Source organism: Daucus carota, chromosome 3 (genome assembly GCF_001625215.2).
Source record: "Daucus carota subsp. sativus chromosome 3, DH1 v3.0, whole genome shotgun sequence".
Lineage (NCBI taxonomy): Eukaryota > Viridiplantae > Streptophyta > Magnoliopsida > Apiales > Apiaceae > Daucus > Daucus carota.
Window position 1 is genome coordinate 46,163,352 of NC_030383.2, and position 26,893 is coordinate 46,190,244.

At 31.5% G+C, this 26,893-nt stretch overlaps 2 protein-coding genes and 1 long non-coding RNA gene across 3 annotated transcripts; all 3 read right to left on the reverse strand.

Annotated features, from left to right (window-relative positions):
- Positions 1 to 10,597: 10,597 nt before the first annotated feature.
- On the reverse strand, positions 10,598 to 16,907 carry LOC108212554 (uncharacterized). Its single transcript, XM_064090082.1, has 6 exons — positions 16,873 to 16,907; positions 15,349 to 15,427; positions 12,407 to 12,478; positions 12,179 to 12,214; positions 11,382 to 11,843; positions 10,598 to 11,044 (listed from the first exon to the last, which is right to left on the reverse strand). Exons 1-5 carry the CDS (start codon positions 16,905 to 16,907, stop codon positions 11,721 to 11,723), a joined length of 345 nt encoding a protein of 114 aa, XP_063946152.1. The 3' UTR covers positions 10,598 to 11,044; positions 11,382 to 11,720.
- On the reverse strand, positions 13,251 to 14,885 carry LOC135151255 (uncharacterized). Its single transcript, XR_010289851.1, has 3 exons — positions 13,913 to 14,885; positions 13,810 to 13,843; positions 13,251 to 13,519 (listed from the first exon to the last, which is right to left on the reverse strand). It is a non-coding gene; the product is annotated as an uncharacterized LOC135151255 (long non-coding RNA).
- Positions 16,908 to 24,350: 7,443 nt separating the features above from the next.
- On the reverse strand, positions 24,351 to 25,027 carry LOC108213654 (basic leucine zipper 43). The gene has a single exon (XM_017385457.2). It carries the CDS (start codon positions 24,994 to 24,996, stop codon positions 24,508 to 24,510), a length of 489 nt encoding a protein of 162 aa, XP_017240946.1. The 5' UTR covers positions 24,997 to 25,027; the 3' UTR covers positions 24,351 to 24,507.
- Between the last annotated feature and the right edge of the window lie 1,866 nt (positions 25,028 to 26,893).

Sequence of the window (26,893 nt, forward strand, 5' to 3'; positions counted from 1 at the left end):
GTTTATATCATGAAGCATATTCTTCTGTCCAGGATAAGCTGCAGACTTGCATTTAGTGTTCCCAGACGTAATTCCGAGACACGTATTTCCTTTGCTCTCTTTTTTATCCGAATTTCTCAAGAGCCATGTTACTATCACCTTTTCTAACAGTGACTACCTCCGTTTATCCTACGTTTTCCTATTGAAATGTCGGAGCTATTAATAACGTGAGACAAGTAAGTCTAATTTATGAGATGATCAAATATATTCATAAGTGATTATGAATTCGTATTCATGAGTATTTTAATACAGTAAAAATTTTATATTTAATATTAATACGAAATTAAAGATATTAACGATCAAAAGTGTATAATTACAAACATGATAAAGGCAAATAAAAAAGCATTATGTGACGGAAAGATTAATAAATAACTAATATAAGAACCTAAATAAAGTGTCTGTTTATTTTGAAGGTGGATTACCATAATTCTTGTTTCCACCAAAACAATATCACGAAAAGAAAATAAGAGAGAATTTTAAGTTTTCAATGTGTTCTCGGGTGAAATACTAAGAAATAAACTATAGATTAAAAAAATCATTCTCTTTTATATTTGTTTAAAAAAATTTGAAAATATATATTCGAAGAAAGAATAAAATTAAATTATCATTTTTTCCTATTTTTTCTTATTATAAAAATCACATTTAGAGAATAAGTGTACATCAAGTTATTAGAAATAAAATATAAAATTCAACATGAAAATATATAACACACGGAATATCAGACACGATCCGAAATCCGACCCAACCCGCAATTTAATTTATTGAGACAAAATCCGAAAGTGGTTCGGAAATCATCCAACTGACCCGAAATGATCCAAAATTAGAATTTCATTTTAAATTCAATTTTCTATTTTATTCAATATTAAGTGATTTTATCGTCACCTGAAATCTATCCGATTGCTAACACGAACAACACCCGTTATCCGGAATTATCACGCCGTGAACCTGTCATACTTCTAACTTTTATATAGAACGTCCATTTCGATTATAAAATTATTTAGAGCCATAGATAATGTTGTGGAGCTGCGTCAACATACCGGCTTGATTAAAAGTTTTTAGTTTATGCCCTTGCTAAATTCTCCGAATATTCCATATCCAATGCTCTGGTAACTGTTAACTAGCGCCAGTTGGCAGCAGCGACCTGCATACAATAGTTTCAACTATTTTTCTTTTTGGCCTGTCACAAATTATTATTTTCCCACTAATTTTTTTACTGTTTTTTCACACTGCTCGACACGTATTTTAATATGCATATAAAACATATTTCTATAACTTATTTTTAAAATTTTCTTTTTTGTATAAAAATTTAAACATCAAATTTTTATTCAGAAGAAGAAAAAGTTCAAAATAATTTATCGAACTACGTTTTACGAGAGCATTAGAATGTGTGCCGAGCCCCCATCTCCTAATGTAAATAAATAAGGGAGACGGAAGGAGTGCCATATACCATAAGGGGCTACAACTCAATTGCATTAGAGTGTTTCTAGTGTGTGTCCATGGGCACACACTAATAACCACTTTTTGTTGAGTTGGAAGGCTTTTACTAGTCATAATTTTTATGCATTTCATGAAATTATGATTATTAATGGGGTTCTGGCAAAAAGAACACTCACCCCAACATAGATTGCATTATTACAGGGTGTTTCTTTTGTTGCTTCGAAGTCCTCCTTTCAAAGAGTCCATTATATTTCACTTTTTTATTATAACATATATTTTATGTGTCACATCTAATTATTTATATTTGAGATGGAAAATTTAACATGTACTTTAGAATTTGTATAAAATAGATTTGTATATCTTATTTCCTAACGAAAGATAGAACAAAAATTTAAACAGTAAATTTTTATTCATAAAAAGATAAAAAAATTATGAAATTATATTATACGAATCTTAAAATATGTTGTGAGTCTTTTAACGGGACTGAGTAAATATTGCATAATTTGATAATTATAAGATACTCGATCAAATTTCATGTAATTGAAAATTAATGTATACACGAGTAATTACGCTGGAGATATCATGATTATTCAACTTGCTTGTTCGGTTAAGGAAGTTATTTTATCCAACTCCTGGAGTAAAGTCACTTATTTAAGTAACAAACTGAGTCACTTATTTGAGTAACAAACATTTTTCAGCATAAACTGATTTTAAACCCCGACTTCAAACTATATACAAACTAGCACTGTAGCCCGTGCGAGGCACGGACATGTTCTCGTATGCATGATGAATATTGTTATTCTTGTTATTGTTCAACAAAATCAAAAATAAATAGTTTAAATTTTGAATCCTTGTTGTTGCAATGTAAACATAATTCTTTTATTATTTAGAGTGCAATAAACGTTAATTTGAGTTAGATATAGTTATCCTTAAAACCATGTAAGCAAAGTTTCACAATGAAATTCCTATACCGGTGAAGTATAACCTCGATATTCAACTGGTAGTGGCGTATCTTCCTCTTTCACCTTCGATAGTAGACATCTTGTGAGTATAGTTAAGGCTCATTCTTACTTAATCTTCATATTTTCATATTTTTTTTGAAATTCTTTTTGACTCGTCCAAAAATTTAATCAAACTTATAATATGTTGTTCCAGTGCCAGTGGAATATCACACTAATACTGCTCGACACATGGGTATCACCCTGATAGGTAACTGGCTGTGATGTATCATCGTGATAGTCCTCTTATAGTAAATTTTTTGTAGATATTTAGGGTCCTCCTTAGCAAAATATCACCTTCATATTCAATTAGTTGTGGCGTATCATCCTGACACTCTTCCGATATTAGAGTTTCCTGTGGAAGTTAAGGCACTTTCTAATTGAATATTTATATTATGATTAAATATTTTTGAAAATTGACGATTTCAGCCGAAAATTGGCCCAAAAATTTAATTAAGTTTATAAATATGTTGCTCCACTCCTGGCGGGAAATACACTGATACTCCTCTACCCGTGGAGTATCACCCTGATACGCAACTGGTTATTACACATCATTATGTTAATTCTCTTGGTTATTTAGGACCCTCCTTACTGAACAAACTTATTTTGGTTATATATTGTTGAGGCACGGGCATGTTGGGTATTTACTATTTAGGAACCATCTTACTGAATATTCATATTTTGTCAAATATTGTTGAAAATTGAGTATTTTGGCTGAACATTTACCCAAGAATTTGATTAAACTTGTATCATCGTGATAGTCCCCTTATTGTAAATTTTTTGTCGATATTTAGGGTCCTCCTTAGCAAAGTATCACCTTCATATTCAATTGGTTGTGGCGTATCATCCTGACACTATTCCGATATTAGAGTATCTTGTGGGAAGTGAAGGCACTTTCTAATTGAATATTTATATTTTGATTAAATATTGTTGAAAATTGACTACTTCGGCCGAAAATTTGCCCAAAAATTTAATTAAGTTTATATATATGTTGGTCCACTCCTGACGGGAAATACACCGATACTCCTCTACCCGTGGAGTATCACCCTGATACGCAACTGGTTATTACACATCATTATATTGATTCTCTTACAGTCAAAACTTTTGTCAGTATTTAGAGCCCTCCTTACTGAATATACTTATTTTGGTTAAATATTATTGAGGCACATGCATGTTGGTTATTTACTATTTAGAGCACATCTTACTGAATATTCATATTTTGGTCAAATATTGCTGAAAATTGAGTATTTTGGCCGGGCATTTATCCAAAAATTTAATTAAGCTTTTATAAATATATAAGTTGCTTTACTCCTAGTGGAATATCAAACTGATACTCCTCTACCATTGGTGTAGAGGAGTATCACGCTGATACTCAATTAATTGGACATATCACTATGATAATACTCTTACATTCAAATATTTTGTGAATATTTGGGGTCATTCTTACTAAATATCCATACGCGTGGATAAATGTTGTTATTCTTGTCGTTGTCCAAGCGTTAGGTTTGAGTTCTTGTTATTATAAGCACACTATCCATTAATGTGAATTAGAAATAGATATCCTTTTAATAATTTTAACTGGCTATCGTGTATTATCATAATAATACTCCGACAATGAAATACCCTGCAGGTATTGAGCGACCTTCTTACTAAATATTCATATTTAGTTCAAATATTGTTGAAAATTAGATATTTTGATCAGGTATTCGCCCAAGACTTTAATTAACCTTTTTTTTAATGTTGTTAAAAATTGAATATTTTGAACTTTTACCAAGTATTTTTAAGCAAACTTATAAATACATATGCCCACATATGAATATATTGCTTGTAAATCAATTATTCTTTTGCAATTCGGCGGTAAAACTCCGGAAACAAAAAATGCTTCATAATGTAAATAATTAAGTAACCATTAGTAATAAACATATTATTTATAAATATAATCATGAATAAATTAATATGCTAGATATAATTACACATATTAATTACAAGTTATTAATAAAGTCAACACATTAATGTAACCATGCATATATTAATTACAAGCTATAAATCACATACATTAATGAAGTAGAGGGTAAATGAGTAGTTTTACATGATGAATAAAATAAGTCATGTTGGGCTATTATATATATAATAGATAGATATGCTCCATGTCTAATTTCTGTTCCACAACTTATTTCTTCCAAGTCTCCTTCCTCCTAATATGACTTGCATTTTATCTAATGAATTTATATTTAAATAAATAAATATGATTGAAAATTCATATATTATATTTGAATTTATATAATTTAATATTTACATGAAAATGTTAACTTAAAATGTAAAATATTATTAAACCCTCTAGTCATTTTTAAGTCTCTAACCTCTATTTTGTCGTAGCCGCCTAGGGCGCTCCCATCGGTTTTCACCGGTGGGAAGCTCAGAATCAGTTAATTACCTTTTCTTCTCTTTAGTTTATGAATAATACTTCTTTTCCGAAAACTTAGATATAAAACCATCGAAGATTTCGTTGTCCTCTTCCAAGGGGGTGGGTTTCAGTCCGACTTCTTTTATTTTTGTGGTCTTGCTCCGCATCTATTCTCGGGAGAATTCTTAGATCTAAAACCATCGGAGATTTTGTTGTCTTTCTTCTCTGTTTCAAGCGGGTGGATTTTCGGTGTGATTTCTTTTGTTTCTGTGGTTCCGCTTCAGATGTAAAATTTATTTATCTTTAGTTATTATATATTTTGGTTTGGTGTAGTCTCTCCTCGGTGAGAGTTAGGTTGTTTCTCTCCTTGATAAGAGTTTTGATTTTCTCTCCTTTGTTTGTGAGAGTATGATCTTTGATTTAGTGATAAAAAGTGTTGAGGGACTACAATTATGATCGATAGCTCAAATAGGATTAAGTCCAACCGGATGTAAAGAAGAGAGTGCTTGTAAATATCACATCTTCAACAAATCACGAAATTCCATAAAAAATGAATTAATAAGCGATTGTTTATGTTTTATGTTTGTTCGACACTACTGTCTTTTTAGATGTATGACTTTTCATTATTGAATTGATATTCTACTAAAAACAGTCGATCATCCATACATTTAAATAAGTTATAAATAATATTATTCAAACTTCTAAAAACTTTTAACTTATAAGCCCTAATAACTTTTCACTTCTCAATTTTTAATTTAAAGTACGTAATAGATAAATATTTTTAAATATAGCGCAACAACCACGTATATTGCGAACATTGTGATACAGTGAAAGTGGGTATCAACTTAACAACAGAAAAGTGGAAGAAACTATTCCTCTCTAGGCAGCTAGCTTCACATCAAGTTTTTGATTGATTTGAGTATTCTTTTCTTTAATTTAATCGCTAGATTCTACTCTATATGAAAGTTTTTCTTTCCTCTATATGAAAGTTAATAACGCCCCGTGTAGGGCTAATCTCGAGAATGGAAATCAAAGTAGTGGTCTCATTTTCAACGGCCGTATACAACTATACATAATGCATGTCATATGCTGTTGAATTTTTGCCTGCGTTAACTGTTCTGTTGATAATGCTCAACTTACAAGAGGATATCCATTTATCCAAGGTGGATATCCAAGATGGTCATACATTTTTCATGATCGTAAATTTTAAAAATTATACTTAAAATATATATTTTATAATAAAGTAAAAAATAAAAATAGTAAATATTAAAATATAAATAATGATGATATTAATAACAAAATTTACATGAACCTCACAAGAATTTTTAAATGAGCATATATTAATATACTTTAGAAATCTTAAAATATACAGAGATTTCTATCTTGTTGAATCGAGACATGTACAAGAATATCTTGTTCGACGTGTCAAGCCAAAAATAATAAGAAAGAAATATGCCTCCATTAATTCAATATTCTACCTCCGTCATCTTTCAGACATTTTAAATATTTTAAAATTTGTTTTCCAGAAAAATGATATTTGATGACTCTTTCGGGTGAGGGTTGATATAATTTCTTTTAATTTGGAGTCCAATTGTTCGACAAGAATAATTATATATGATAACTAGAATTTGAGGATTATGACGTGATGTGCGAGAAATGGTTAACAAAGGCATGGATCGGAAAATGAAGGTGGTTTATCTTAGCTTAAAAAATATACTTTCGTAGATTCCAGAAAATGACACAGGGAAGCTCTCCATCTAATATATTAAGGATAAAATTAAGAGATTTTTGAGAAAATTTCGAAGTGTAGAGGCGGTAAAGAAACCAACAAAGATGCTTCAAGCATCAGATAAGGGACTTGATCAATGATCAAGTCAATAATTAAGATATAAATTAAGGTGAACTCATCTTAAGTTACTTGTCAATTTTTTTGATGATTAGTGATATTCGAAAATATAAAGAAAAGACAAATTAAGTGTCAATCATGGAGAATGTTTATTGATCATTACACTATCAGAAAATCGGCTGAATTTGAGTAGTGTGTTCTCCAAATTCATGAATACGTATTTTTTTACTTTAAATAAATATACGATAACTTTTTATTAGAAGAAAAATTTATTCATAATAGCTTCTCAAATTCATCTAGCGAGTCCAAACCATCGGTGGCTAACTACTAACACTAATATTATTTGATTTATCCCGTCAGATTTCTAATTTAATCCCATAAACCTAACTTTTTTTTCTTAAATTTTTAACTTTTATTTCAAACATAATTGATATTTATAAAAAAAATATATGTATAAATGATTTAATGTGAAGTAGGTGAAATGAGATGAATTGGATGCAGATGCTTTGAAACGTAACAGGTGCATGTGTAGATGATATTCGGGATAATTTTGTGAAGATATGATTGTTGATCGAAAAAGTGGAGACAGGAGCTAACATACAGTAAAAACTCTTTAAATTAATACATCGGTAAATTAATAAACTCTCTAGAATAATATTTTTGTCCGGTCCCGACTTGGGCCAATGTAAAAAATTGAAAAACTCGATAAAATAATAAGATAATAATTTTTTGGGAGATCCCTTAATAGTTTTCGGTTCCAAGAAAATCATAAATTAATAATTCATAAAAGCTGAAAAATATATATTACATTCTATTGAAATATGATTCAATAGTTCTCTATTTTCCTTTTAGATTTCGGGCCAGATTGGTTTTATACCTTAACATATTCATGTAATTTATATATGCCAAACTTGTTTAAGAATATATTGAACACATTTATTCCTCTTGTTTACATTTGTTGTGCAGTACTTTAAAAGTCGTTATTGATTTCCAATACATATGAACATGCTAGTTACTAATTTACATTGAGTCCCAAAATCATAGACTAATTTGCCTTTTTGTTTGGTATATTAATTTTTATCTTCAATATGTTTTTTTGTTTGGTATTTATAGTATAATCGATTAAAAACTCTTTAAATTAATAATTATTAAATTATCTCTAAATTAATAAATTTCTCCGGTCCTGACATTATTAATTTATAGAGTTTTTACTGTATTTTGCTATCAACATATAATTGTGATATTTATGAAAGAATTGATATATTGGGATATTATATCACTACTACCACCGTATAATATAAATGCAAGGAGTTTTGTCCTAACTATATATTTTTATTTTGAAACATTTTTATATAAAATCGTAAATGATGAAGAATAAAGATATTATGATATTAAATCACTTGTTAGGAATATGTAATGTTTGATGATATATTAAAACACTCAGTATATTTAAGATTGTAATTTTATTTTAAATGTAGGTGATGAAAGGATAGCATACTAACAGTAGTATCTGTTGATCAGATTGTCCGTCAACGGATGATGTGACACTATAATAAAACAATAATATCTCTCATTTAGCCGTTGATAGGTGTTAGATGATCAAATGATATCGCAATTGTTCTATCAATATATATGTAGTTAGGATGATAAATTATAAATATTTGAACTCATGTAAACTACTCAAGTAAAGTAAAGAATCAACGACTAATCAAAGTATAAAGGATGAAGAATTAATAAACTATCAATCTATCTCAATTCATCAATGACTGAGCTTCAAAAGTACCATCAACTACTAACTCAAGAATCTATCAACTACTGATGAATTAGCCCATCAATTATTAATTCTAAAGTTATCAGTTGACAGTAACGTACAAGTCATCGAAAAGGGCAACAGTCACATGCATGGGTTGATTGGACGGATACAATAACAGTTTTGGAAGCTAAATTATAAAAAGGTTTAGTCAAATATTGAAGATCTCGAAAGCTACCATTTCAATCAAAACAACACGAAATTCAACTGTCATACCTCTGGTCAAAGAAAGATCAAAAATTACTTTAATTGTGGATGCAAAGAATAGATATAGTAGGAGTATGATATTCTAGACTAGTATAGGAAATGCTAGTCTATCTTAGTATATATATTCACAATGTAATGTTTTATTTCATTATAACAAATACATCAAGAACCGAAAATAGATTAGCAAGTAATTTGTAAAGTTTGCTCTTTAATCTCTTTGTAAGCAGTCAGGTATAAATTAATTGGGAAGTTCTTCAATAGAAAATCCTCTTGATCCACCTGAAATTCTGAAAAAACATTGTTCTTAATTTCAGTTTATTTTATTCTCCGTTGCTCTTATTTTTAATATAGTCTAATCTCAAAAAGTTTCAAAAATTGATGAATTATATTCAACCCCCTTTCTACAATCTATACTCGTTATTTGTAACAACCGCAAATTTTCAAGTATGTACATAAATAATTATTTAATTTTATGCGGTTAATATTATTATTTTAAGAATTGTAAATTTACAATAATATTGATATATACAATATTTGAGGCTAGTACGGCTTTAGTTTATATTGACTAGCAAGTTAAATATAGTTACATACCATGTAAATCTAAATATTGGCCATGTTGATGTGTAGTTTTGTGCTACGACCCGATAATAAATAAATATCATGGGTTAGCTAGAATAGATATTTCGTTGTAATTATTTTATTAATTACGAAATATATAGAAAATATTAGAATAATTATTAATAATTAATTTATTATGTTATGGTCTTAAATAATATTTCATTATTTAAAATAGTAGCGTTAAATAAGCCAGGACCGAGAATAAACCGAGCCAAGAGGGGATTTTATTTTAGTTTTTTTAAAAAAATAATAATAATAAATGAATGAATAAAAGAAATAATAAAGCTAGTCGGTGCCCAAGTCTTGAACTTGGTGCCCAAGTCCTGTACTTGGTGACCAAGTAAAGAATAATAAAAAAATAATAGATTAAATGGTAATTAGATGCTAATGATGATTAGTATTGGCTATAAAAGCCAAGCAATTTGTTCATTGTCACTTCCATTTTCCTGCATAAAAGAAAAGAGAGAAAGTGAGGCAAACAGGAGAATAAATCAGTGAGCTAATTTGGAAAGGAGGGGGAGTCTTGGACAATTTAGAGCACTATAATAAAAGGTAATTGTCCTTAAACTTAGCACCTGTCTTAAATTAAGATTTGTATGCTTGCTTTCACGGAGACTTTATACTCAAATAGACCCTCATTCTTTTTATTTCTAAATGATGAAGTGAAGTTCTATTATTATTCAAACAAAAACCTCAACTGTATATAAGTAGAAGGCTTGTGCTTTCTCACCATCATTTATACAAATTAGGGGCTAGGGTTCTTATGTGAATTAAGGTGTTTTCTCTTGGTTGTGCTGATTGGTTGGATTAAATTAAAGATTGGGTTTGATTTGTTTAAAGAAGAGGATAGGCTGGTCGGGACAAAATGGTAATCTGTCATGCTGGTGATTAATTAAATAAACTAGCGTAAAAGCCCGTGCGAGGCACGGGCCTTCAATTTAAATTATATTTTTAAGTAATTAATTTATATATAAAATATTAAATTTCATTTTAATTAATTTTCTATATAATATTTAAAATATAGTTTTTCGAATTTTCAGTGTACTCCATGACATTTTTCTATTATCCTTGATTACAACCCAACACCCTTTATTATTAAATTATTACATGTTTAGTATGTGTTACAGAAATTTATCTTTCCTTTATTTGGTCATGGATTTACTTAGATAGAACTACACATTGGTATCAAATAAACTTATACATGATTCGTATAATTAGTATATTCTCGAAGAGGATCATAAGAGTGATAAATCTTGTAATATTTCTATCATCGACCTGAATTGCATATCGACCTAGAAGTATAGAAGGCACCAAACAAAAGGTCCTATAAAAGTAAGTTGACAACACAAGATCTTTTGAAGACAGCATACGGAAGAAATCAAAATATACATACTTTGACTATAGATATGATTCTTGATTTTCTTAGAATTGAAGCTCCGAGTTCGGAAAGCAATCCAAGGTATTGGTTTATAAGTATTTAGCTTAAAGAAACAAAAATAGTACCTTAAATAAATATATTTCTAAGAACTGCTGAGCAAATCAAGTGGAAGAAGTATTCTGATTTCTGGAACTGAATTTTTCAAAAATTATGCACCACAATACAAGGTGCAAAGGCATAAGGTATTACTGCAGCTCTCACTTCAAGAGCAGTAGCTGCAATAATCTTTTTCACCAGTTGAGGGTCCCTGCATAAAGAATATTATGCATCAGGTTAAATCTCCAGATGTACAATAAAGATCTTTCATATAAACTTATATTGCACTATCTTCTCAAATTTCATGCAACTTAGGCATTGTTATGGCCGTGAACATAAATCCCATAGATCATGGGTATTACCAAGGCGGGTTGATAATGCACCAATTTAAATTTGATAACCATGTTTACCCATTCCTCAGGAGATGCTTGTTTGTTTATAACACTCCATCCATCACTCAACACACTTCCCATAAAGATCATAAAAACATATGTACTATGAAAAGTATGATTAAATGCATATTGTAGAATATTTGCTAAGAAACTCACCGACAAATTATTTCTTTATGACCTCCAGAGGAGTCACGATTCTTTCTATCTGCGTCATGTGTCCTATCTTTTCCTATAAGGTTTTTTCTTACCAGGTCCTTTATTTGTATTAAGTACAACTATAGATATGTAATGATGGACGAAAAGATAAAAGGATTAAATATTCTAATATTGAAATATAATTTCACCACCTTTTCTGTCCAAGTTAAGGGAAGTACTCTTGTCTTCTTCACTTGCTTTTTAAAGATAGAGCTCAAGTTAAGTAGTACACTGCAGAAGGCCCAATTTATAATGCAGGACCCTGGTAAAACATAGAAGAAGTGAGAGAATATGTCAATGTTACAACCCAAGAAGATAAACATAAGAGAAAATATGGCTAAATACACCAAGTTCCTTGCCAAGGAAGCACCAAAGTATGTTTGCGCAGTTTGCCTGGAGGTTCATGAGTTTGCCCAGTTGCTCCTGCAAAGTACCACTTAAGTTGTTGTAACCGAAGTTCAACAGTGCTAAACTATGGCAAAGCCCCAGCTCAGGAGGAATCTGTCCGGTCAGCATATTGTTTTCTGGCTCCAAATATGTCAAATTGCTAAGCTTTCCAAATGATGTGGGAATTGTTCCACTTAAATAGTTGTTTCCCAGTCTCAACCTATACTTAAAGATGCAACCCATAATTACAATGAAAAAACTCCCCTACGAATCTTGGTTATCCATTGACAGGTCAAGGCGGACGACCATAATTTAAAATTAAAATAAGGCAGCTGATTTTATAATAAAATAAAGCATCCAAAATTGCTCACCTTAATAACTCGATGGACAATAGGAATTTCACGCCCCTACACGGACAAAAATGGTACCAAATATAGTGATTATTATCAATATCCTAGAAATCAATATATAAACAAAAAAAAAAAAGACTTGTTATTAAAGTCATAAACTGTGAGAAGAGTTGAACAAACAACACTGGAATGTTTCTAGGAGTCAACTATGCACTCGTGAAAGTAAATAAGAACTATGATCGCACATACATCAATATTGAACACGACAATTTCTCCGGCGCGAATTGGATCCTTGCTCATATGCAGGAATAAAATGTCACCCTGCAACAAAAGCATAGATTTGTGTATAAAAAGCATACAACAAGAAGTAAGATAAGTTTCATATCTGTATAATTAATTGAATTATGTAATCTTGTTTGCTATTAGTGGGACATGTAATAATGTCCCCATTTTGCTTATCTTATTTTTCAGAAATAAATTACTTATTTCTGACAAATGTATGTAAATGAGTACTTTTTTTTTGAAAATAATTGACTTATTTATGTAAATTATCATATGATTTTACGCACAGAGAAAAAGAAAAAAGAATATAAGAACCATGGGGTTCGAGTGTGCGAACTAACAGATAACTATATACTCGTTATCACACAATTACATGAATTTAACAATAAAAACTATAAAGGCGTCGTTATCACGCAATTAAATAAATTCAACAACTAAAACTATAGAGGCGTGCAAGAATAAAGCAGAAGGAAAAAGTCATTTTCATTATAAGTGTTAGCATAACTGCATTTTGTATTCAAAATATTCTTAGTCTTGATGTCTAGCATAACTTTGGGCCCTTCTAATGTATCAAAAACTTTGGTATACATCCCTGAGAATTTCAGCTATTTTTTTAAAAATTCAAGTTGCTAGTTGGTGCTCTGATCTTAAATATTCATTGACCGTTTTCATAGAATATTGCAGCACAAAAAAGTTAACAGATAGAAAGAGCTTAGTCATAACTGTCTCGACTCCTTTGAAAAGCTTTCTTATCTGAAAGAATCTTCTTGCTCTGCAGCCTTTTCTTCTCCCCGATGGCAGCTCTATAAACAATGATAATACAAAAGTATATATTAATTGTGGTTCCATACCATCATAATCATATAAGACAAAGCTGAGAATAGATAGAACAAATCAGAAGGTAAGCTGAAACCAAGATTCACTGTCGAGCAATGGCATTATAGGCAAAATAGCAATATAAAGCTACCATCAACAAAGTATATAGTTGATATGACAACATTGTCTTACATTTTGGCAATTTTTTTTTATTTACTCTTCAGAAGGTGGTGGTGGGACATAAGAAGCAGCATCTATAATTGCCTGATATTTCATTTTGTAATACAGTTAAAAGTAATTAATGCAAAATATATGCACATCTAAAAGACTAAAACTATTGTACAGAACAAATGCATCGCATCTTCAACAACTTAAACAGTGGCACGATGCAGTTTCTTTCAGCTAAAAAGTGAAAATCATAATCATGGTTATCACCATACCTTTTATGGTTTTACCATTAAGAATGATAGTCACATAGTTTCGCACTCTTAGAAATGAATATATAAAGCAGGTATGCATGAATCTCTCAACACCTTAAATGTCATTTATAGTACCTGTAGTTTCCCCAGCGCATCTTCAATGTTACCCCTGAAAAAAAAAACCATGTCACTAGTATCATCTCATACATGAAAAGAATTACCGCAAGCACAGACTTACTTCTGTGTTCTAGTCTTTGTTGAAGAAATTACAATTTCTCCGTCTTTATTGATCCGATTCTTTTCCTGTTGACGACATCACCAAAACTTGCATAATGATATTAAGATTTACATAATAGCATCACTAAAGAATGGAAATGATAATCCTTTCATTGCATGAACACCTGATTCAAAGTGCATACATTTTAGATAAGAGCATTATCTAACATGAGAAGTAGAGAAATACATGACGATCACACATTGTAAGGACTATAAGATTAAAAAATTAGGACATGGAAATACAGGTAGATTACAAGAATTAAATAACTGCGTGTCAATTTGGAGAATAGAGAAACCCCAAACCTTCTAGAGCATGTTAATTAATTTTAAAAAGGCGCCCAAATTTCATTGCAATCTCAAAGTCCAGTATCACATTCTAATAATAAACTAACATAAAAAGATTCTTTATAAGAAAAGTATCCACTCCTTGACTCTGTCACTTAGCCAATGTGCATCTTTGAAATTAAACCGCATATCCACATTGGTGTTCACTGTCAAACATATATAAAGTGATAAACAATGCACTGCTAAGAAAAGAAAGGGAGGGATGAAATTAAAAATGTTAAAAAGCCACTGAATGTATAAAAGTAAAACTACTTAAAATGCATTTGGAAGACAGGTTCTAGAGACCTTTATTAAAATTTTGACCTCCAGGGCCACCACTTCCGGCAAAGCTCACAGTGACATGATCTAGGTGTATAACACAGTACTTGCTCTTATCAGAAGTATGCAGAACTCAAAAATCATGCGCAAGTCACAAAACACTATAATGCACATGATCAATTGATAACAACAAATTTCAAAATCTAAGCACTGTCTACAGCTCGAAGAATTTTGTAGCCATATGTTAAAGAATTACACATTATGCGCATATAGTTCAAGGGACAGCCAACTTTAATGTTTCTATAAATTAAACTAAAACTAATCAATGCATATTTTTAGTCATATAATTAGTACCTCTAGTTCTAGTCATAGAAAAGTACAGACTTACCACTTGTTTACAGCAACTGGCCTCTTGCTATAGCAGCACGGATGACATTACCGTACTTTTGTCACTTCCACTAGCAGGAGTCTTAAATGCTCAACCGTCTTTATAAAGAGCTAAGATAACACGACCACACTGCATTATTTTCATTTCAAATGTATGATTTTCTTACCGCATTCACAAAATTTATTAAAACAGCAAACAACAACACGCTAAATACTTGTTGCTAGCAGAATGTCATATTGAACAAACACTTTTGCCCTATAAATACTGAGTAATTTACAAAATGTTTACCCCTGGTAAAAACAACCTCTTGCCAGCCAGGCTTGAAGATTCACTAAAAATTACATATGCTCCTAGATATATCAGTTACGTCAAAATGAAAAGGCAAATATTTGCATTAAGGCACATACTCTCTTAGAGCCAGGCTCCATGCTTCCCGAAAGCACCACAACAACAGGTGACTCGCTGCCAGTTACACACATCAATCCACTGCGCTTGGGTCAGTCATAGCTTTCGCCTGCTACGTTTTTGTCACGTAAACCCGATTGATATACAATACACACAAAAACTGGAACCGTTTACCCTAAAACCCAAATATGGAGAAAAAAAAACAAGCGAGGAGAGGCAATCATATTCTCTCCTACCTACGATTTATGTTTTGTGCTGGATTGCTTTTGAAACCCTGTAAATATATACAGGGTGAAACTTTCAGAGATGAGAAGAAAACAAAGAGCCGAGGGAGAAACTGTTACCGATCAGAACAAAGCGAAGAGCGGAGGGTATAGTAGAAATTGTGTGTCAATCGGGGGTATTACTGTAATTTCACAGGTATTTTATTGGCTCTTTTTGCCCCTGGTTGCCTTTTAATATATAGAAGTAGATATAGAATTAAGGAATTTAAGGTGATTTTTAAAATTGAGTTGGAATAAAATCATACAATGGGAGGGTAGTGTTAGATTCTAGGGAAGGTAATGTTTGGATATGATAATATTAAAATACTTAAAGAAATCGGGTATTATAAAATAGGTGAAATAAGAATATTTGGGTAGAAATGGTGAGAGGATTTTGAAGATTAAAATTGATTTTTTTACCGATAATAACAATAACAATAATCTTTGGAGTGAAAGGATGGAATAAGATTTATTAATTATTAAGTTGGTAAAATCTTTAAGTAAATCCGAGAATTTGGTTTAATATTAATAATGGAATAATAATTTTGGTTAAGTTATTTTGACACTTTGAAACCATTTAGTAAGTTGGATTATTAGTGAAGGAGAACATTCTTAAAAGCGAGAATCGTGATTTTAAGAATACTTCGGAGTCGATAGATATATAATTTAATAATAATTTGGATTAATAAAGTGAACAAAAACATGGTTAAAGCGGAGTTTATAAGTGTAAGATGAATGAATAATTATTCGGACAATAGATGTGAATAAATTATAAGCGGAATTTTTAACGTTTTGGAATCTTTATATTCTTTGAACGAGATTACTAAATTATTATTTTATGTGTCTTAGAAACTATAATATCTGGGAAAGGCAGATGCCAAATTATAAGAATTAAATTCGGAAAGTCTTATCAAGCTAAGGGCACCAGGCAAGTTCATTATCCCTGTCTTGACGTGAAGTTAATTTTCGTGCGCATTTCATAATTTTGTGAAAAGTTCGATTGTGAAGATATTATATGTCATACCATTGTGAATCGAGAAAATATTTCGGTTTCATTTTGAGGGCTTTAAAGATATTCTTTACATATTACTTTCTATAGTTCGAGCCCTCCTATTGTTCAAGAATGAGCTGATCTTATAATGATAATATTTTGAATCTTCGAAACCTGATGTGAATATATTGCAGCGATGATCTCAATTTACTCCTTTTGGAGATCATCTTATCCTTTGGAATCTAGTTCTTTTAATTATTTTTCACTTCTACCTTCGGGTAATCTTTGTTATGACGAAAGGGTGCATTGTTCGCACTTCTTTGATAGATATGAGTAGTGATGATTGAGAAGTGTTTGTTTGGGAAAATTTCCTTGTATTCGGAGGGATCTGTTTAAGCTGGTCAACACGAATTTATTAAATTCGTGGTAGAGTTGAAATTTACTATCTGGTAAGGCAGATAGAAGGGTTCCAGTGTTAAACCCTGATGCTAGCAAAGAGAGTTTTGGTGTGTCTTCAGTGGTTACGATCAGACCATTAGGACTACACAGGAGAACGGTATTCACGAAATGGTGCTGATCGAGCCATGTAGTGTTACCGAAAGGTGGAAGACCAGCATTTTCTTTACTTGAAATTGTGTTGTCCTTTGATGATAACTATTTTGTTACTTTGACTTGAATTGTCTTCTATGCTTTACTCGCATATCTTGTTAGTTGTTGTTTTGTGCTATGTGGACTTGCTGAGCAATTAGTTGCTCATTCTTGCATCTATTTTATTCCTTTTGAGCAGTAAAGAGTGACTATGACACAACTCAAGAGAATCGCCCGGAAACGGGTTTTTGCAAGGAAAAGGAGAAGGCACATCACATGAGCTGAAGCTGCTAGGCAACGCTGTCTGGTGGTACCAACTATAGTTATTATAATAGTCTGTAATCAGACTTGCTATTATGTAATAAAGTTAGACTTGGTAGTAGTGTTATAAAAAAAATCGACCCTGGACTTGTGGGGCAAGAGTTGATTTGTATAATATTAAAATGTAATGCAGGTGTTGTTTTGAGCCAGATGTTTCGTGACGGACCAAATCCGCAGGATGCGGATCTAGGGGCGTCACATTATTAATTAACACCAATCGTGATATATATTAGCATGAATGAAAGTCTTTTAATCATGACTAATAATTTCTATATTAAATTATGATTATATCAAAAGTTATCTAGCCGTGACAGACAAATCATAATATGTATGCGTTTTTGTGTAGGTCGGAGAATAAAATTACATTTTTCAAAATATAATATATAAATTTAGATGTCTAATAACCTAAGAAAGCTAGATTTCAAATTAATAACAAAAGATAAGACACACACATATATTATATTTGACTAGTGTTTTACCCGTGCTACGCACCGAACGGTTATTTTTATAAAGTAAAGCTAAATTTGTATATTTATAAAATCAAGTATATATTATTTTGATATTATTTATAAAATTTAATTACATAATACAGGTATAATATTTTTTAAAAAATAATATTATTTCTTAAATACTCTAATTTGATTAACCATAAATGTCCTCGTATTATATTAAATGAAATAACCTTATTTTCTTTTCAATCAAATATCATACTCTCTTGGTCCCATTCGATTGTATAAGTTTCATTTTCACTACTCGGCACACGTTTCAAGACTCTTATGAATTATAGTTCTATAATTTATTTTTAGAATTTATTCATATTTTTATACAAGAAAAAAAAAATCTTAAAAATAAGTTACAGAACTATACTTTATTGAGGCATTAAAATCCGTGTCGCGTCCCCGTCCCCCAATGTATACTATTGGCCGGGACGGATGGAGTATAATGTTCGACTATCGTTTAGAGATCGCGGAATACAATCCAAGCTCCTGGTTTTGGACCCAAAATTTAAATTATCTCGGTTTAGTTTCAATTTGCACCGATCCTGATCTAAACTAATTCGCTTTTATAATATGAAATATTGAAAACCGATAAGAGTACAAAAGATGTACATATAAACTTATATTATTTTCAACAATTACGCAATATTTACATATAAACTTTTTTATAGTATATATAATTTTTTTAATTTCCCGTATTGAATAAAGTAACGTCAGATTAAGGTTAATCGGATCGGGTGGATTCATCCCGTAATATCAGTCATTATTATTATTATTATTATATATAATTTATTTAATTTAAAAGCATAAATTCGTTTATATCTGCATGATTAGTCTTTATAGACATATTTTAGAAAATTTGTATGCACTTAACTTATTTATGAATCAATATAAACTACTAAACTCAGTAGAGCATGGAGTAAAAATATAGATTGGTAAAAATTTACTTATGGGAAATTAAATATTATGAATTTGAAAAGATAAATATATTTGATTTTTGTATCTATTTTCAACCATTAATATAATGAAAATTTTGTCCTGTTAAACTACAAAGTCACGGTGAGATTTCTAAAAACTGGTCATTCAATAGAATTTAATTATAAATTCAATAATATAATTAATATAAATTATTAAATTCAATAGAGCATGCCGTAAAAGTATAAATTTATAAAAATTCACTTCTATAATTAAAATTTTAAAAAAATAAATATATTTGAATTTTATATTTATTTTCAGCCACCAATATAATGAAAATTTTGTCTTAAAATTGATGTTATCGGAATTTTAGCCTTTCTGATATCTTCTACCTTTTTAGTTGTTCTCAGTTTTGTCCACAGCCCTGAATTCGAAGCTGTGTAAGAATAGGTTAAGTTGGTTTATTACAGGAAGTTCCATGACTCAGGGTTGGTGTAGAACAGTCTTTGGTGTGCTTAATTACTTTGTTTTATTAATATCATTTCATTGGTATAATTTAAATATTAATTATGATTGAAATTTTAGATAGTCAATAGAAAGGATATTATAATTTGATTGGTCTAAATTTTAAGTGGTATAAATTTTAGATTAGTCTTTTATTATTAAAAATTAAAATTTAACCACTAATCATGGTTGAAGCTCAAGTTAATTAACTAAAGGAGTGTTATAATTTGATTGGTCTAAATTTTAGGATCAATTTCTTAACTTTAAAATAATTTCTCTTTTTTTATTGGTTACCACTAACCATGGTTGAAGCTCAATTTAATTAACTAAAGCAGTGTTATAATTTGATTGGTCTAAATTTTAGGATCAATTTCTTATTGGTCTTAAAATAATTCCTCTTTTTTTATTGGTTAACTGGAGTGTGGTAGACTCGGGTATTATAATATAGGATATCAAAATTATACTATATAAAATAAATTTATTTAGTTTTGAATATTTGAATAATGATCACATAACAATATTGTTCAAAATAGGGATAATAAATATAAATGTCCCTGAACTATAGGCTATTTACTATCTAAGTCTCCTATATTTCTCAATAATGCAATTCTTAAATTTTGTAAATTTTTATGAATCACATCCTTCCATTAAAAGTCAATTAACATACGTTAGTCAATACTTATGTGGCTGATGCTTGCGTGCAAGTAATTTACGTCTAATATATAAGACTAAATATAGTCGCGACTTGTTGGATTCATAAGTACATCAATCCGGTGAGTTTTTATATTTAATACTAATACGAAATTAAAGATATTAATGATCAAGAATAATGTATGCTGTCAACGTGATAAAGAATAAAGTATTAAGAGACTGATGGAGTAACTATGAGTATCAAATTAATCACAACAATAATTCATCTATTAATTACTCCCTCCGTCTCACAATACATGTCTTTTTTGAAGAAAAAAATATTGTCCCATAATACTTGTCCACTTTTAGTTTCCAATAAAAAATATTGACATTATTCCAAAATTATCCTTCTTGGAAGTTATATAGCAATTAATAAGGGTTGAATAAGAGTCTACATTTATGCATTGATTAGGGATACAAGTGACAAATGCTTTCTTAATATGGGTAATTTTTCTAAAAGAGACATGTATTGTGGGATGGAGGGAGTAATACCAATTCGCCGTTTAATTCCTCCTCACCAACATATTTACGAGGATCAAGCATGATTTCCGCTTTTTAGAAAAGAAAGCTTTTATATATGAGGATTAAAATTTAAATTGCGTTATACTCCCTCCGTCCCTATTTATCTATCCACTTTGGAAGTAAAAATTTGTCCCTATTTATCTGTCTACTTATACTTTCAAAACTAATTTAATGATAGTTTTTCAAATATATCTCCATAATTTCAATTTTCAAGGCTTGACTTATTTAAAACTTGGTTGAATTCATGTTTTCAAGACATAAAGTAGGAGTATTCCACCATTTTCAAGATATTAATTAGAGGTATTTAATGAAAAAGTTCATACAATCAATTATTCCTTGGTATGTGTTTTTTTTTTTCCAAAATGGACAGATAAAAAGGGACGGAGGGAGTATTTGAGAGCATGCTCTTGAGATGTATTGAGCATGATTTCCGTTTTTAGAACAGGTCCATTAAACTACTAGGGGGCTCATGTAGTCGTATTCGGGCCGGAGGAATGAACCTATTTGAAGTGGCTCGTTTCGTACAGAAAAGCCTATGTATGTCCCTCTAACTATTTATTTGGACACCAAACTGACTACTTGGCTTTATTACCGATTAATTAAGGGGTCTGGTTCTACGGAGCTTATTCGTGTGGTCAGTTTTTGTGGAGTGGGCTTTTAATGTGTACTGTGCGCAGATAATAGTTCACTTCTAGACAAGTACAGATGACAGATGAATCGGGAGGGCAAAAAGGATTTGTTCTCAAGTTAATTTTAAGGACATGGGGATGGCTATCTAGCTAGCTCACGTTTGCACTGTATCCAGCTAGAGTCATGGGCTATTCTGCACAGCAGAACTTGCTAGAATATTGATATGATCAGCCAAGCCTTTAAGCAATTCTGAACTTACCATGCAGTTACAAAGTTAAACGATCACTCCTACAACCAACTTGTTTAATTCAGTTGTTCTTACGAGCATTTTCCCATGATATAAGCTGTCTTCTGCTCATAGAGAGTCAGAGATGAGGTATGGCAAATAAGAAGACGTGCGCATGCAGGGATAAACCCTAGGTTTTTGGATCATTTAGTTTGAAGGTAGTTTCTGATATGTACATGCAAGGATAAATATTGCAGTATGTGCATTACAAGTTGCACCTCAATAGTACTAGAATAATACTCTCTCCGTCCGACATTAATTTATTTTTTTAAAATAAAAGTTTAGACGTCAAACTTTTATTCAGGGAAAAAAATTAAAAAATATATTCTAGAATTATATTTTATAGAAGTCTCAAAATACGTGTCATAAAGTAATGTAAAAAACCTGCTCGGGGAGGGAGGGAGTATCATCTTCATTTGCAGGTGTGTAAATGCCTGAATGCGCGTTTGTTTTCAACAGCTCATATAGATAGCACCAATTTATGAATGCATGAATGATAATTGATAAAGGTATAAATATGTGTGTACAGTTATGTATTATTTGGGTAGCAAACCAGATATATTGTTTCATAGTAATTCACAAGGTTTGCTTTATTTCTTTATATATATATATTAGTATAGATAATCCTGTTTGAGTTAATGGATTCTACGCACAACACCAATACAGAAGAATGTGGAAGCTGCGAGTCCGGATGGACTACGTATATTTTGAGTCTGGATGAGGTTTCGAATGATAATGATGGCAATATTAGTGATGACTCTGTTGTTTCGGATGCATCATCTGGTCTGACTCATCAGGAACAAAGAAGCGAGGATCGTGGTGGAGGCAATAAGCTTGACGACGGTGCTAATTTATGCAGCAAACCGAAGATAATAGAGAAAAAAATTGGCCAAGGCAACGACGTGATTGTGAAGGAAGAAGGCTTGGTCCAGCAATCGGAGTTCGTTGCAGCTCATGTAAATGAAGCTGGTTTATAAATTAGATTAAAGAGAGAGAGCAGAGTATGCTTTGCGATTCTCTTTGTTTATTCTTTAGCGGTTATGTGGCTATGTTTTTATCAAGACTCATCACCCATGCAAGTGTGTTATTCATCAATGTTATTCACGAAATTATGGGAAAAAACGTCATAATGTTCTCTCACACACACACACATATATATGAAGATTCTCAGAAAATATCAATTTTGAAGCTGGTACATATATATATTTTTAAAAAAATTTATCTAGTCTTTGTCCATTGGCACATGCTAACCACTAAAATCAATGATTTTGGAGGGTTTAGTTTGGTGTTGTTGTTGTACATACAGGGGTCCACCATTATTAGAGAGTGTAAGCTAATCAAAAGTTTTCAAATTCATAGATTTTACTCCCTCCGTCCCATCAAGTTTTTTACGTTACTTTTTGGCACGCATTTTAAGGATCCTATAAATTATACTTCCGCTGTATATTTATTTTTAAAAAAATCCTGAAAAAAAGTTTAACGTTTAAACTTTTATTCAAAAAAAAGAAAGAATTAAAAAAACGTTATTGAACTATACTTTATAATAGCCTCAAAATGCGTGCAAACAGTGAACGTAAACATCCCGATTGGACAGAGGGAGTAGCATTTAGTATGTGACCATAGGTACACCATAGAAAAACTGTTTTTAAAATATAATTAACCAATTCAGTATTATTGGAATAAATTTTCTACAAATTTAACAAATTTTACATTAAAAAAATAATTTATATATCCAATTTAACCGATCATTTTCAATCGAAAACGGCAATACGTGCCCAATTTTAAATATGTACGTGTACAGTTTTGTGGACTATACAGTCTCTTCGTCACCATGTAGCAGATTTAGCTTTCTAGAACGCACTACCTTTTATTCATTAGTGCAATACGTACAAGAAGTTCAAGTGGTACATATAAAAGACATTTCTTATGACATACTCGTATAGTATATTCCAAACTAATTATCGTAAAGCAAGAATATAATTAGATTGAATATAATTGGATTGTGATGCTGACATCTTGGAGAAGATGTATACAAAAGAGCTCAGACTGCAAATGTAAATTCTTAATGACAATAAAAGAATTATATTATTTTGTCTCCACGGAGAAGGATAAGCATGCACAACGCACACCAGACATATTTAAATTGAATGTCTGCCATCAACAAATTTTAAAGAATTATGACGAAATTATCAGAGATTATATTTGCTGAGGCCTAGGCCATCACAATACAGTGCTAAACTGTTGCATCCAAATGTAGTGATGTGGGTGAGCTAGGTGCAATCAATAACACTCTTTTGCCCTGTTCATCTCCTTGTCTATCCCACAAAAGAGACTAGTGGGCGCCCTGTTGATTCTTTGTCGGCTTATCCTATGTTATTTATGGCTATAACCTAATTAAGATTAATACCATGGGGGTGGTATGTATCGGACATCGATTTATTTCAACCCAAAAGCTATAAGAAAACATTCTCATTGAAACTTAGTGATGGTGGAAATGTCTGCTACATCAGAGTACTTCTGCAACTGCAAGTCTTATGAAGTTTGCTTGTACTTCTGTAAGCCTTTTGGCCAGGGGTATTTTATACAGAGAAATCATGAAACATGCATCTTCATCTAAGTACAACATGTTATCATGATACAATTTTTGCATGGTATCAGTTTATTAGCCTCTTATATTTTATCATTCGGTATTGTTAATACCATCAAGTTGAAGCAGTTGGGCCGAGATATGGAAGAACTGAGTTTGAAGTATCTAAGAGTTTGCATAAATTGTGCTTAGATATATGAGAACATAACATTGACAAACAAAAACATTGGTCTTATTGCAGTACTATATATTGGATGTCATAAAGCTCAAGTGAAGGAAAATCCAGCTTGACTTGGACAAACTAAATTAACTATCAGAAGGCTCGCAAGTTCAAAGAACTTAAGGTAAATTGCCTAATTTGGATATACTAAAGCTGCATATCGCTAAGCATTTGACGAAGTTCAGATGTCTCATCTTTAAGTTGGGCATTCTCTTGAAGGGCCTGGTCATGTTGCTCAGAAAATTTGTTGAGTTTCTCAATGAGATGCTGGTTCTCATTTCTGAGCCAAACTACCTGTGACCAAAGCTCATCCAGCTGCTTCTGCTTACGCATCCTTGATCGACGTGCAGACTCTCTGTTAGATATCATCCTCCTCTGCTTCCTCTCATTAATAAGGCATATTTGCTTTTCATCTGCTTCATCAGAAGTCGAGTTGCTGCTGAAGCTTGTCGGTTGTGGATTGAAGCTTTGAAGTTGAGGGTTTGTCTGCAGATCGTATAATAACGGGTTGGAAAATCTGGTGAACTGATCAAATGTTGGTGTGTTATTCTGAGAACAAGAAAATGTAGAAGGAAGTAGTGTAATTGGATCAGGTGGAACTAGATAATGAAGTTCAGCCATCTCACTGGTCTGCATGGCTTTTACACTAATTCGTAAGCTGATTTGAGGGGAGCAAGTATTATATAGGATGGAAAAAGTAAACTGGTCCCACTCTTATCAATTTCAGGTTAATATCAGGGGCTCCTGAGAGATGATGATGTATTGCAAATTGCAAAATGACCAATTGGGAATTGCATTTACATGTAAATCACATATATGGGGCACAAGGCCACAAGTTTATGTTACAAATTAGTCTATGATTCTATATATGTAGGGGGCATTTGTGTTCCCTTATTGATCATGTAATGGTTACATGACACTCCATCTTAATAGTAGACTTGCTTTTTGTATTAAATACTAAAGAAATTTGGAATTGCCTCTCCTGTTACCCTGTTCCCACCAATCAATGCCTCATCATGGTTGAGACTTTAACATATGCAGTATTCTAGCATGATTTATCATGATTCATCACTTTGTTATTGTTATGACAATAAACAGACAGTGCTTCGAAGGAAGCCTAATCGATATGCAGTTACAACAAGGAGCATTGTTGAATCAGAAACGACACTATCCATTTATCAGTTGGTCGATTTCTGGTGTGTTGCTTTTAATGAATTTTGTTTCATGTCTTAACATTATTATACTAAATAAACGTCGGTTTGTCATAGTCTCATAGAAGCATGTCTCTCAGAACCTATTCAGAATTGTCTCAAGGGCAATTGGTGATGGAAGAAAATAAGCAGATATGATCAGAATTAGCAAGTATGTATGATTTGAATCACTGTATATCTTTGTTTTGTTATTTAGGGTAGTATTTGATAGTGTGGTTGTGGAGATATGGTTATGCTTTGAAATGCAGTCTCCCACTAATAAAAAGAAGTTTGTAATTTAGCTAGAATGAGGACTCAATGGGGCAAATGTACACTACCCTCTTTGTCCCCGGTCAAATTAAAGGGACTGGACAGACAACAATTTCATTAGACAAATTTTGACTACTCTTTTCTTTTCTTTTTTATTGTCTGCAAATTGTTTATTTCAGTGTTTTCATTAGCTAATTGGTTTATGTTTCTTTACATCTTGTTATAAAAGTAGTCTGCATTTATGCATGTACATACTTAAATATGTAGATTGTTCTGCCCATTCTTGCATACTTGTATAAGAGACATGACCTCTAGATAACCTTGTATAAGTTGTTTTTCACTCACTTATATCCTGCGCGAATATCTGATAAAAGTCGGTAACAAGTTCAAATTAACCAGCATGAATGAGTTTTGGAGAAGAGATTGAACTGTTTAACATTGTTAATGAGACAGACAAGTTGCTCTGGGAAAGAGAAGAGAGATGGTACAATTAACGTAGTTGATAATGTACAAGCAAGTTGCTTAGGTATTAGTGTAGGTGGAAGTACTGCAGCAACCATTGCAATATTAACATGCTTATCTTTGTTAGCTTAAGCTCCTAATGCGAATTGGCTCACATCACCATATCCATCTGAATAGAGATGCATTTTCCATATCTCACTGCCTTTTAACATTGTGCTCATCCGACATATCAACTATTCCGTCCATTATATAATAGGGAGTATTATGTCCATTATATAATAGGGAGTATTATATACAAGCCCAGCACAGCTAACGTTATTTGTGGCTCTTCAGACTTCACTTGGTATTTCACATGGTAGTAGGTCCAGATCCACAACTAACGTTAATCTCTAGTATTTACTCACTTATTATTATACATGGAAGCCGGTTCAGCTCCACAACTAACGTATAATCAGGGACGGAGGCAAGGGGGGGTATGGGGTGGTCTTGGCCCCCCCAAACCTTCCCCAACCCTTATATATAATCAATTTATATAATTAAAATTCATAATTTGTATTATTTAGTCCCCCAAAACTCATAATTTTGTAGTATTTTGTCTTTAAAAAATTTTT

Coding starts and splice junctions, on each gene's coding strand:
- LOC108212554 (XM_064090082.1), bottom strand. CDS start 16,907: ATGCACCCTTTCGTCATAACAAAGATTACCCGAAG. Junction 15,428..16,872: donor ATAACAAAGATTACCCGAAG/GTAGAAGTGAAA, acceptor ACCCAAGCGCAG/TGGATTGATGTGTGTAACTG. Junction 11,844..12,178: donor TTGTCCATCGAGTTATTAAG/GTGAGCAATTTT, acceptor GGTACTTTGCAG/GAGCAACTGGGCAAACTCAT.
- LOC108213654 (XM_017385457.2), bottom strand. CDS start 24,996: ATGCAGACCAGTGAGATGGCTGAACTTCATTATCTAGTTCCACCTGAT.